The sequence below is a fragment of the Diabrotica undecimpunctata genome, chromosome 5 (assembly GCF_040954645.1).
Source record: "Diabrotica undecimpunctata isolate CICGRU chromosome 5, icDiaUnde3, whole genome shotgun sequence".
In the NCBI taxonomy this organism is placed as follows: Eukaryota; Metazoa; Arthropoda; class Insecta; order Coleoptera; family Chrysomelidae; genus Diabrotica; species Diabrotica undecimpunctata.
Window position 1 is genome coordinate 81237040 of NC_092807.1, and position 14253 is coordinate 81251292.

Genomic DNA, 14253 nt, shown 5'->3' on the forward strand with positions numbered 1-14253 from the left:
AGGAAGAAATTCACCTCTTTCTCAAAAACGCTTCCCTTTTAATGATATCACTCCGCGGTTTTTTCATATTTGGGGGTCCCTTGACTATATTAAACAATAAAACCATTTTATCGTTGTAGTTCCTATTTAAAGTATATAATTAATAACCTATTACGTTTATCTCGTTACTAAAAGTCGGAAAGAGAAAACGTATTCAACGAAGTAGCATGGATGAAAAAATATTACTGTTTGATTATTCGTATTCCTTCTAACATCCAGTGCTTAAAGAATTTTTTGTTTTAAATTTTATTTTACAAACGCATGTATTTTTTTTATTATTGATATACATGTGCGTTTGTATTGACTGGTCTATCTCTCTCTATTTGTCAAGTGTACAAGTTGTCTTTGAAGGGGCTACCTTTTCAGCATAATATAAGTTGTTGAGATACGTCCGATAGTGGCTGTCAGAACTCAAACATAAATTAGATAGTATTTTTCTAACGATGAGAAACTCTATACTCACCTGTTTATGAGGAATGCACGGGAAATGAGAGAAGTAGTTAACACACGGCATTACATTATTTTGTAGTGATTTAATAGCGAGGAACCGGTGGATATACAATTCGCGGAAAAGGTCTTTGATTTTATAACTTAAGTATAAACATAGTATATTATCTGATGAATCAGTCTTTGGGTATTTACAAGAATATGAGTACTGTTAACAATGCCGATTTTTCGTGGGTAGGTACTATATGACAGAATTGTACCAACAATGATGATTATTTTTACAAATGAATTGAACCTATCAATTAAGTTTAAGGTCTTGCAGTACTTAAAGTATTGAAAATACTATTTGCTAAATACTACCCTAAAACTTACCACTAAACTTTTGTAAGTACGAATAACTTAGTTCATAAACTTGATAAGACGATGGGCAACAAGGTTTCTGTACACGAAGGTCGTATAGAGATGCAATATTGGTCATAAGACTTGGTTAATGTGGTCTGAGATCTGAGGTGAGACTGAAAAATGTAATACATTTCTGGTATAATAAATAGATCCGTCTGGATAATATAAAAATAATCGAAAAACTCTGTCAATACAATAAGATGGAATTCAGAATAGATCAACAACTGACGAAACCTATAGATACTGGCAATGGAATAAGACAGGAGAATCACAAGTCCTATGCTATTTCATCTAATCACCGATGAAGTGGTAAAGAGCGCCAATAAAGGAAGATGATAAATAATGGGGAACAATAAAATTATAATTCTCTGTTTATATATATATATATATATATATATATATATATATATATATATATATATATATATATATATATATATATATATATATCCGTCGATCGGATAGCCAAGCGGGCTGGGCGGCTGGCTTCTCCTTCGCTTCAATGCGAGAGATGTCAGTTCAAATCCCCGGCTCGGTGAATAGCAAACAAAAAGGCTAACGCAGTAGTTTAAAATTCTAAAATGAATCTGCGGCTTAGTCTAGAATATGCTGGTATCTGATCGGCCTATGGTGGAGCAGTACGGCAAGAGATAAGGGCTTGCGGCTAGGTGATACTCCTCCATAGATCCCTACCGGAAGGGCGTGGAACGCCTAAATACCGGGTATATATATATGTTATTGTGATATTTAAAGTCTTGGTGCGCCAAGCAATAATTAGCTAATTAATTTTTTTGATTAATTAAAATTATTTAAATGATATGATTATGACTCTATCACAAATTTTAATTCTTTTATCTCAGGGTTAAATTCGTGCTTCAATATCTATGCTATTACATGTGAAAGGTAAGGTCCAGAGAATACCGGAATAATAAAAAACACATATGATCTAACACTATATATTGAAATAAAAATAATGAAATAATTCACACTCAAAAGTTTTCAATAAACAAATCTCATATAAGGATTCTCAAAATTTTGTTCTCCGTACGTGAACAATTAAAATTAATGGTACAAACAATATTAATTGAAAACTCAAAATCCCAAACTATTCTAACTCTCCTAATCAAAATATTTATATCCTTTCTAAATTACGTGTAAAAATTGTGTTATCAATAAAAGAAAAAAAATTGCAGAAAACAAAAATATCTCTCTCTGATGATGAGTGGTCCAAATCCTTGTTCCTTGTAGACTGTATTATCTCCTCTCAACCGCTCCCTATGTAATCAGCAATCTTACAACAGATTGTTGCAAGTATATCGTCCTTAATGATCTCCTTCAAAAGCAACAATCATTCAAATTATGATAGCCTTTCTCCTCTCGATAAACTGAATCTCTCGTTGGCCCGAGTGAAAAATGACTCTTGGAATATCTTCTCTTTACGATAAACTGAATCTCTCGTTGATCTGAACAGTGACTCTTGGAATATAAGTAGGAAAATATGACTTACAATATTTTGCTGCTTCAGCTCCTGTCAGATACACTAACTCCACAAAAACTCACTAACATTCAACACTACTGCTTGCTACTTCTTGGGAACCACCAGAGAACAATCACTGTTCGTCTTACAGACTTGGAAAACCAACTGATTATCTTTTCTCTCTCCTCAATCTCGCTAAACTTTTTCCTACATACTTATCCCACCTTTTTCAATCTCCGCCAATCAAAACTCGTCACAATTCCCCCATTTTTTCATTTCGATAACAAACAAATTTTTACCTATAATTATAAAATTTCCTAAAACTTATTTACAAATAATATTTTCTATAATTCTTAAAAACTAACAAAAACCTCTTTCTAAAATCTCTTCTATTTGTCTCTAATCACTGCATTAATGTATTTTGGAAAATCCGGTTCAATTGTCTTTGGATTTCACTTAAAATTATGCGGGTCACTCAAGTATAACAAAGAAATAATTTATGCAAAGCTTACATTTTGTTTAGTACAGGTAATCCAAGAATTTAATAACTTTCCTTCTTCGAAATGTTTGTTGGATATTATCCTACTTATCTGAATTATTTTAATGTTTTTGAACTTTGAAATATTTTTAAACAAACCAATATTTTTCTCGATTTTACATATCATAACAATATATATATATATATATATATATATATATATATATATATATATATATATATATATATATATATATATATATATATATATATATATATATATATATTGTTATGGATCAGTTTATCGATCAGAAATAGAATAAAGAGTTTTTTTATTATTTTAATATACCGCGGGCATATACGTTAAAATACAACCCTGTACTTATTTGTAATAGTTAGAATAAGAGAAAACATTGTTCCGTGACGGAACCCTGACGAGTTTTTCCGTGAAAGACTGAGTGAATAGTGAAAGGACAATGGAACCCGTATAATTATAGATTTAGGAATAAACTTGTAATTGTATTTTGCGGTGGGCACTTTTCGAAAGTAAATAAGAATTAGATTTAGATATGAGATAACAAGAATTTGGAAACTTATTTCTGTTGAAAAAGGCAAAATTGTTAATGGTTTCTGAAAAGTAATTTGAGTGAAAGTAGTTTATTTGTTTTAAATATCATGTTGGAAATTTTCTAAATCGAAAATAAGTGGGAAAGATAGATGCTTATGATTGGTTAAAAAGGAATGGTGGGAATGAGAGAGTTGAGAAGGTTGTCTGGGAGAGATTGAAAAAATTTATTATGTTACCGGCAGACCAGAAGAGAAGACGTGTTTTCGTGTAGTCAATCTGAGGACCAGTGTTTTCGTTTGTTAGTGAAAAAGGTGGAAGCTGAGAGCAGATCAAAATCGAGAAGATTAATACCTCTTTTGAGTCTGCATAGTCCACGAGATATAATTGAGAAAGAAAGGAGAATTTGTGAATAAAGAGTACCGGTCAAAAGAGGCTTGGGCTTGTGTTTTCGGAGGAGTAGTTTGCTGGTATGCGGTTTGGATCGATGCTGAGAACGGGAAAGATTTGATGGTAGCCGGACATAATCAATCAAGGAAGGAACTGTGGTTTGATCGAGAGAAGACATCATTAGCGTAAAAAAATAAGGGTCAGTCAAATAATTTAAATGAAAGAAAATTTTAAGATATCCTAAAGATAAAATCAAATATAAGCATACGAACTAAGATTCCAAGTTTCAAATAGTTATTTTTTTTTGTGAATAAATTATATTTTTATATGGTCATTTTTTTAGTATACATTATTATAAAACAGATCAATAGATAGTTTGTAATTAAAATTAAATTTAGAGTATAGGAGTTTGTTGGGAAAGATAATTGCCCACAAAAGTTATTTATTAATATTATTCGTATTGCTTATTGAAAATAAATAATAATTTGTGTGCATATTTATGTTGTTTTAATGTTAGTTCCGTTTCCTGTTCTATCCCGATTATGAGCAACTAGGAGATACTGAACCCACTAGAAGAGATATATAAAGTAAACTAATTAAAGTAAAATTAAAAAGGCACCCTGAGAATTTTTAATAGTAATTGATTTGTATGACTCTGCATAAATTAGTGAATTAATTAACAACACAACAACAATATCACAATATATACATATATATACATATATATATATATATATATATATATATATATATATATACATATATATATATATATATATATATATATATATATATATATATATATATATATATATATATATATATATATATATATATCGGGTTAAAACGTGTGGCGACGTTGTCTGTTCAATGTCTTCGATATTTCCATTGTTCATCCTTTAAGTTGCTCATAGTCATGGTTTGACGAATTCCCTCGTTCCAAGTTCTTTTGGGGCTTCCCCTTTATTATTTCTTTTTATTGACTTTTTACATTACTTTTGTTAAAATATTTTCGTCCTTATTTGTTAGTATCATATTATGACCAAAATTAGGAAAGAGTATATAAACGTCGAATTATCGTTGTAGCCTAATGGCCTAATTCGTAATCCTGCAATGACCAGTGAAAGGACAGGTCCGTCTTCATTGCATATTACAAGTATCCCAATTTTTTAAAAAATAACATGTAACCGTAGGCGTCATATGGGATGTTGCTAAATTATTTTTATTGTTAATGTACATTTTTATAAGATATATTCTAGTAAATTGCTAAACATTGACCATGGAGACGTTAAAAAACAGCAATATCAGACAGCCCAGAAATAAGGCTTCAAAAATAAGCGTAAATACTACGTACATCATTACCCAAATAACTAAAACAAGAATATAATAAAAAGTACAATAGAAGATAATAAATAAAGAGATGGATATATATAATACATTGTGAAATAAAAAGAGATGAAAGTAGTAAAGGTGAGAAATTATCGATATATACCTATAATTTACTTTACATTACATTAGAATTATCGAAAATTTCCCACCTTTAGACGTTAGCTTATAAGCTGGTTGACTTCAGTCATAGTAATACGTATCACGTAATTTAAGTAAAAACAGTTTAAGTAGGAGTATTTTTTTATCCAAAATTAAAGTATTGATCAATAATAAACTATGATTTTAGATGTCGCATACACTCTTTTCAATACATAATTATCATAGCTTGTTATTCTGTATTCGTGAACACAGATTTAATTATCAAATTACTACTAATTAAACTGTTTATTTAATTTGCTTTATTGCGTTCAAATAGTTTTTACTTTATGCGAAATTTAAAAAATGTTAATGTTCGACGTCATACTTGTAATATTATGACTGAAGTCAACTAGCTCATAAGCTAACGTCTAAAGGTGGGAAACTATCGATAGTCCTAATATAATGTAATGTAAATTAGAGGTTTCTATCGATAGTTCTACCTCTACTACTTTCATCTTTCTTACTTTCTCTTTTTATTTCACAACGTATTATGTTTTCTATCTTTTGCGTTATTTTGCCGGTTCTTAAGGCACTCATCACTGTATATATGTATATATATATATATATATATATATATATATATATATATAGATAGATAACTAGATATATAGAGAGATAGATAGATAGATAGATAGATAGATAGATAGATAGATAGATAGATAGATAGATAGATAGATAGATAGATAGATAGATAGATAGATATACAGAACACCTTTTTTCGTTCTTTCTTACTCTCCAGTCTACTATTCCTTATCAACAATATCACTCTGTACGCTTTAATTTTTTTGTAATGTTTGATGTTCACAAATTATATACAAACCTCATTCTAGTTCTGGTCTGTTTTAGTATTATTAATGTTACTTTTATTTGCGTATCTAATAGCTAGGTTTTGAAGACTTAATATTTTCATGCTTTATTTATTTTATAGCAGAAGTTTATGATTTATAAAAAGTTTAGATTTTATTATTTCATTAGGCCATGATTACTTTTTTTAATTTTCAATCATTGATATACAAAATGTGAATAGACTTCATTTTAGTTTAAATGTTGTACCGCCAGTGAATGGTACAAAAGCTAAAATAACTTTCACTTTAATTATTTTATTTACTTTTTTCTCTTTAAAGTACTTCCTGGTCATTTCTTGGTCATTTGGCACTTTATTTTTTTGAGAACTAGATCTTTATTTATTTATTACTAAATTTTACATCTAATTCGTCGATTTATTTTATTCAGTTCTTGTTAAAACTTTTGACTACAATTTTTACATTACTTTATTATATTTGTAAAAGATTGCTAATCCGGGCCTGAAAAAGCGACAACCTGTTCATTAAGAATCAACATCCGGTGCAATTCACACGCTAGTCGGTAGTCAGCATATTACGCACAATGCCGTATGGACTCATTTAAAATAAACACCAAAGAAACGACCTTAGGCTGATTATATTGATATATTTTTACTTTTAAACTTCATTGAACGAAAGTAGACCAGGCTTAATATTCCGACGGCATCGTTTGTGGGTCCTTTCACCCACATTATGCAAGACGTTCAGGTGGCGACAAAAAAGAACTGATGTTGTTATTAAATATCCTGCGTGATCAATCACTTTTTTTTTGCTTTTTAATAAACGAATTGCTCATTGGCATTATTTGGTATTTATTTCAAAATTGTTCTTAATATAAATTATTTCGTAAAAACCACCTTAGATACTTGCGTCATCAAATTGGCTACGAAATAAATGAATGATATACCTAGTACTGCAACATGACAGTGGAAGGAATACATAATATAAAACCCTTATTGAATTGCAATAACGAACATAACTTCTGTTTTTAACCAGAAATTAAATTGTAAAATTGATCATCGATTAGTATATGGCTTAACACTACAGTGCGTGATCAAATTATTAGAGTTACCCCATAAAATTTTACTTTTTGTTTAAAAATGGTATGTATTTGAGCTATAAAATATATTTTTGTGCTTAATTCTATTTTACTGTGATTTAGAATAATATAAAGATTACAAGTATTAAAAAAGAAACTTTTAATTATATGAAAACACTTAAAATTATGACTTAAGCATAATACTTGGTAGTGTCATCCTTTGCAGCAATGACTGCTTGGCTTACTTTCTATGCATTTCTAGCAATTTTGTGGAATTGTGCCACTCCTGTGCTATACTGCTATTAAGCACTCGATCAATTGACCCTTTGTAGTTATAATTTCATTAGAAACTTATTTCTTCATAAACTTCCAAGGATTATCTATTGGATTCAAATCTGGCGAGTTTTCAGGGCAGTTGTCTGGTTGTCAGCAAGGAGTTTTGTAACAGTTTTTGCCTTGTGATAAGACGTCGAGTCATGCATAAATGTGAAACATTTGGGAGCCACTCCTGGACCTGGGAAAGCATTTTTGTTTGCAGTACTCTTAAGTACTGGTCCTGTCGCATTGTTCTTTCGACAATGTAGGGTCTACCAGTTCCTTGACTGCCTATGATAGACCAGACCATGATGTTTAGGAGGTGCTTTACCGTCCTGACAATACAATCAGCTTTATATTTTCCCCAGGTCTTCTCCTCACAAATTCAGCTCTATCCATGAGAATTTGCACGGTAGATTCGTCCGAAAAACAAACCTGGAATATTATTATTATTTTAAAATCGTGGACAAATTGATCACCTGTAAACTACATATATAATAAAAAAACAATGTTAAGTAATGTTATTTACTTGGTTCCAATCATCAATGGTCCAATCTTTGTGATGTTTACTCCATTGAACCCTATATTTCTTAATTACTGGTGTGAGTAGTTGCTTTTTTGCAGGGCGGCAGCTTGAAAACACCAGATCCATTATTCGCTGAGTAGGTGTCATTGGTGAAATACTGGTGTCAGACTCATGCATCATTTTCGTTAAAATTCTTAAGGTTTCTGTGTGTCAAGACAATATCTCCAATGTTTCTTTCATCTCGTGGTGTTGTAATTTTTTTTCGACCACATTTTTGTCGGTGTCGTGGGGTCAAATCCAAATTTTTGTCGTTTTTTCTTTATACAGTCCACATTTGCCCTTGAAACTTTAGAAGTTAATGCTATTTTTCTGTTCAAGTGATTATAGTTCAATAATAAAATTTTTATTTTGGCTATTTTCCTTAGTGAGATATCTTTGGCTTTTTCCATGATGTTCTAGTACCACTGCTGTAACAAACGTGCAACGTTTGCTAAATTCACAAAAAATAGTATATGACTGTCAGAATATCACTAGAGAGCAATGGAAACTACTTATTATAATTCTAAATACCAAGAATACAAAACAATATGCACACGGGTTACAAGCTAGGCTGGACAGCACTGACAAACAATGGCATCTGAGTCGCGTACTGTGTATCCACTGTTGTCAGACTATTTATTGTACTTTCATAAAGTGTTACAAGATCTCAAGAACTCAAATATATACCTTTTTTGTAAAAAAAAACAAATTAAATTTTACTAGGTGCCTCTAATAATTTGATCACCCACTGTATATACCTAATCCATAGTCAAAAAATGGAATTAAATAAATTATATGAACTAAAACGACAAAGCAATAAAAATGGCAAAAGAAAAACATAAATAGAAACAAAAATAAAATAAATTGACGTGGTATGAACCGTTTAAAGAACAGCAATAAAATACATCTTGATTTACTTAAAAACTTAGACAACATAATGTGATACTTATGTCCTCGACGCATCAAGGAATTTGGATATCGGTTAAAATACTTGGGAATTCCAAGGTTGGCCAAATCCAAATTTCTAATTGATTCGATGCAGGGAAATTCCACTTTCGCTACGTAAAACAAAGGATTTGTTTTACATAAAAGCAGGTGGATTTTCTCTCATCGGTCAGTCGAGCTTGCCTCTTCTTACTGTAGACCTAGTCGGTGCTATTATTGTTCCTACTAAGTTATTGTTTTATTTCTGATTTCTTATATACCATTTTTATTTTTGCATTATTGTATATTCAGACCTTTTCAGGTTAGAATATTACTTTGATCTATATTTGTTCATATACTGATTGTTTGATATTTTAATTGGTTATTTTGATTGTTTATTTGTCTTGTATTTTGTGTCTAAGTTGTTCTTCCGTAAGTTAAGGAGACTTAGAAATATTTATCTTGCTTTTTATATTTTATATTTTGATTTGTACTTTGTCTAAGTAGTTCTTTCCGGTAAGTCAAAGAACTCTTAGAAATATTTCTCTGAATATTTGACTTGTTATTTTAATTGTTTGTCTAAGCCGTTCTTTTCCGGTAAGTCAAAGAACTCTTAGAAATATTTTCATAATCATTGTTGCATTATTATTTCCGATATTTTATCTAAGATATTTTTCTTAAGTTAAGAAAATACTTAATACATTTGTTTCTTTCATTCTCTATTTTATGCTAAGTTGTTTCTTCCGTAAGTCAAGAAACACTTAGCAATATTTTCACACCTTTTCTATATTTGATTTTTCTTATTTTCTTTTATAAGTCGTTTCTTCCGTAAGTCAAGAAACACTTATAAATATTTGTGCATTTATTTTACTATATTTGATTCTCTTGTTTATTTTCTATTCTAAGTTGTTTCTTCCGTAAGTCAAGAAACACTTAGACATATTTCTATAATCTGTTTCATTTTTGCATTTCTCGTTTTATATTTTGAGTATTTTATTTTTCCACTCTAAGTCGTTTCTTCCGTAAGTTAAGAAACACTTAGAAATATTTCCATATTTTACTCTCACATTTACATATTTCATTTATCTATATTTCTGTCCTAAGTTGTTTCTTCCGTAAGTCAAGAAACACTTAGAAACATTTTTTTCTTTGCATTATATTTTTATACCATTTAATTTAATTGTTTACTAAGTTATTCCTTCCGTAAGCCAAGTAATACTTAGATCATTTTTACCTATCTGTTTTCCATTTTTGCTCTGTTACTTTGTAACTGTTCCTTGGAACCGTTACCTATAACAGATATTTGTCACTGGAACTGTTATTTATAACAGCGGTAGTATTTAACCTTTCTACCAGCGACAAACCAAAGATGGTGAATACCCGATCCAATTCCGGGGATAGGAAGAAGCCCGAAGAGCCGGCGATGGGTCCTACAGGCCCAAATGCCCCCTCTCGGCAACATGGCGCCCAACCCACAAAATCCGAATCCACGACCCCAGGACCGTCTTCAAGCCAGCCTTCCACAGCTGACTTTATCTCTGCCCTAATGCAAGCGATGACGGCCCTATCCACTACTCAAGGCACTACACCCCAGATGCCTCAACCTGAGCCACCGAAGCCCAGGATTACATATACGAAGCCCCCTCAATTCTCAGGCCGGGACACCGAGAATCCGCTCAGCTTTTCGACAAAAGCTGAGAATTTCTTAATCAAACATAACGTAGACGAGGACCAATGGATCGACTACCTCATAGACAACTCCCTCCACGGCGATGCGAAGAAATGGGCTCAGAAATTCTCATACACGGACCTGCCATACACCACATTTCGAGACCGTCTCCTAAGGAGATACAATGACCCTGCCGCAATTTCAACCCTGACGTCGAAGCTTCATGGAGAACATCAACGTAGAGACGAATCCACGGAGGAGTTCATTAACCAGAAATCTGCCTTATTCAGACGTCTCATGCCACATACCCCCGAGGACCAGAGGTGTATAACGATAGCGAACTTACTGAGACCCGACATCGCGATCTGCCTGAGAGCGAACATCCCCAGGACCGAGGAAGACCTTCTGACAATCGCCCAGGGCATAGAATCTGACATCCGCCGGACCGGCAAACCCCAGCAGCAGCAGCAGCAACAACAACCGTACCGTCCCCCACGTCAGGATAACGCTCCACGACACCCTGAGGCGATAGACGAATGGAGGAACCCCAGTGGACAGTATAGGATGCCATCAATGAACCAACCACCACCTCCAACCCCACAGAACCAGGGAAACGCCAATCGGGGCGCCAACTGAACCCTGTTGTGACGATGGTGCCCCAACTGAATCCTATTCAGGTACAACCCTCGACAGCAGGCCTCCCCCAACTCTATGGAAGGATCAACGGGCAGCAAGTGAAGATTTTGGTCGACACCGGTGCCTCCGGGAACTTCGTTCACCAGAGGTTGATCCAGAGACGGGACTTGCACCGAGGACCAGGACTGGTTCAGCTGGCATGCACGGGCAGCACATCCCACACCCTAGGGACTGCTGCAGTCAATATGAACATTGACACTCTGGACACGACTGTAAACTGCATGGTTATGGAGGATTTGAACCACGACGTTGTGTTAGGGATGCCTTGGTTGGAGCAGGAAGAGGCCAATGTAGACATACCCCGAAAATGTCTACACGCTGGTACTGCCTGCCGAACCACCATCTACTGGGCGACCCCAGCAGAAAGGCAAGCCAAACCACAACAGCTGGAATTCCATCAAACCCCATCCCAACAAGCAGAGCAGTCAACCCAAGAGGACAATGAAGTATTAGACAACCGTCCACGTCAGCCGACCACTGAAGAAACCGAAACAGCGGACATCAGTACAGGCACACCCAAAGAAGAAGAAGAAGCCTACGGCGTTCCATTACTAGAGACGATGGAGGACGTCGACGAGGAGGAAGAATCTAGCCTGACAGCAGATGACATGCCAGACGCCGAATGCCTTCTATTGATAGAGACAATGGAGCACGGCGACGAGGAGGAGGACACCGACCCCATCCTCGACGGTCCGGTCGACATACCACTCCGAGAGGAAATCCGGAGAAGTCACCGGACACACAAGAGAAAGAAACGACTTCGAGGACGCGAGCAGCAAACCTCAGAAAACGTACCCAGGAGCGAGATTGAAGAGAATCTCCTCCAAGAGTTCACGATGGTCGACGATGCTGACCATAGGACCCTCACCCCTCCGGACGGACGGGATGAAGCAACCACAGCGCAGCCGACCGCCAAAGATGAACAAGGATAAGGTCCCATTACGACACGTGGAGATATCAAGGTGAATTGAGTAGCCTTATACCTTCACGACGTCGTAGGACCTCCTCAGGGTGAATAAAGTAGCCCTGACGGAAGCAGACGAGCCACCCGGCACAGCTGGACCACCTGGGCCTACTGGACCATATACAATTAAGTTAAAATATCTTAAGTACAATATCTTAGTTTTTTTTTATCTTAAGTCTTTTACATTATATTCTTTTAGGGTAAAAATTTTATTATTGTATTTTTTTTTGATTCTTAAATTGTATTTTTCTATTATTTTAATAAATTTTCTTAGCACCGTTAGGTCTTTCAGAGGAGGGGGGATGTCCTCGACGCATCAAGGAATTTGGATATCGGTTAAAATACTTGGGAATTCCAAGGTTGGCCAAATCCAAATTTCTAATTGATTCGATGCAGGGAAATTCCACTTTCGCTACGTAAAACAAAGGATTTGTTTTACATAAAAGCAGGTGGATTTTCTCTCATCGGTCAGTCGAGCTTGCCTCTTCTTACTGTAGACCTAGTCGGTGCTATTATTGTTCCTACTAAGTTATTGTTTTATTTCTGATTTCTTATATACCATTTTTATTTTTGCATTATTGTATATTCAGACCTTTTCAGGTTAGAATATTACTTTGATCTATATTTGTTCATATACTGATTGTTTGATATTTTAATTGGTTATTTTGATTGTTTATTTGTCTTGTATTTTGTGTCTAAGTTGTTCTTCCGTAAGTTAAGGAGACTTAGAAATATTTATCTTGCTTTTTATATTTTATATTTTGATTTGTACTTTGTCTAAGTAGTTCTTTCCGGTAAGTCAAAGAACTCTTAGAAATATTTCTCTGAATATTTGACTTGTTATTTTAATTGTTTGTCTAAGCCGTTCTTTTCCGGTAAGTCAAAGAACTCTTAGAAATATTTTCATAATCATTGTTGCATTATTATTTCCGATATTTTATCTAAGATATTTTTCTTAAGTTAAGAAAATACTTAATACATTTGTTTCTTTCATTCTCTATTTTATGCTAAGTTGTTTCTTCCGTAAGTCAAGAAACACTTAGCAATATTTTCACACCTTTTCTATATTTGATTTTTCTTATTTTCTTTTATAAGTCGTTTCTTCCGTAAGTCAAGAAACACTTATAAATATTTGTGCATTTATTTTACTATATTTGATTCTCTTGTTTATTTTCTATTCTAAGTTGTTTCTTCCGTAAGTCAAGAAACACTTAGACATATTTCTATAATCTGTTTCATTTTTGCATTTCTCGTTTTATATTTTGAGTATTTTATTTTTCCACTCTAAGTCGTTTCTTCCGTAAGTTAAGAAACACTTAGAAATATTTCCATATTTTACTCTCACATTTACATATTTCATTTATCTATATTTCTGTCCTAAGTTGTTTCTTCCGTAAGTCAAGAAACACTTAGAAACATTTTTTTCTTTGCATTATATTTTTATACCATTTAATTTAATTGTTTACTAAGTTATTCCTTCCGTAAGCCAAGTAATACTTAGATCATTTTTACCTATCTGTTTTCCATTTTTGCTCTGTTACTTTGTAACTGTTCCTTGGAACCGTTACCTATAACAGATATTTGTCACTGGAACTGTTATTTATAACAGCGGTAGTATTTAACCTTTCTACCAGCGACAAACCAAAGATGGTGAATACCCGATCCAATTCCGGGGATAGGAAGAAGCCCGAAGAGCCGGCGATGGGTCCTACAGGCCCAAATGCCCCCTCTCGGCAACACTTACTATACAAGTAGGATACGTAATGTATTCAAATATGACGTAGTTGCACACTTAGAAACAGTCGCAGTCTTTAAAAATGTAATTAGAAGTACAACAATACTTAAGTAAAATCATAATGAGGTTCTGAAACTGTTTTCAGGGGGCATATTTAAATAAATATTGTATTAATATGG

At 33.5% G+C, this 14253-nt stretch overlaps 2 protein-coding genes across 5 annotated transcripts in view; both read left to right on the forward strand.

Annotated features, from left to right (window-relative positions):
• klu (zinc finger protein klumpfuss) overlaps window positions 1–14253 on the forward strand; it is a 319177-nt gene that overhangs the window by 272394 nt on the left and 32530 nt on the right. The window lies entirely within an intron of this gene.
• LOC140441417 (uncharacterized) overlaps window positions 10309–14253 on the forward strand; it is a 238108-nt gene continuing 234163 nt past the window's right edge. Inside the window, exon 1 of the mRNA XM_072532136.1 lies at window positions 10309–11375. Within this exon, the coding sequence (XP_072388237.1) occupies window positions 10380–11315 (936 nt within the window). The 5' untranslated portion in view covers window positions 10309–10379 and the 3' untranslated portion in view covers window positions 11316–11375. The remainder of the gene's footprint in view (window positions 11376–14253) is intronic.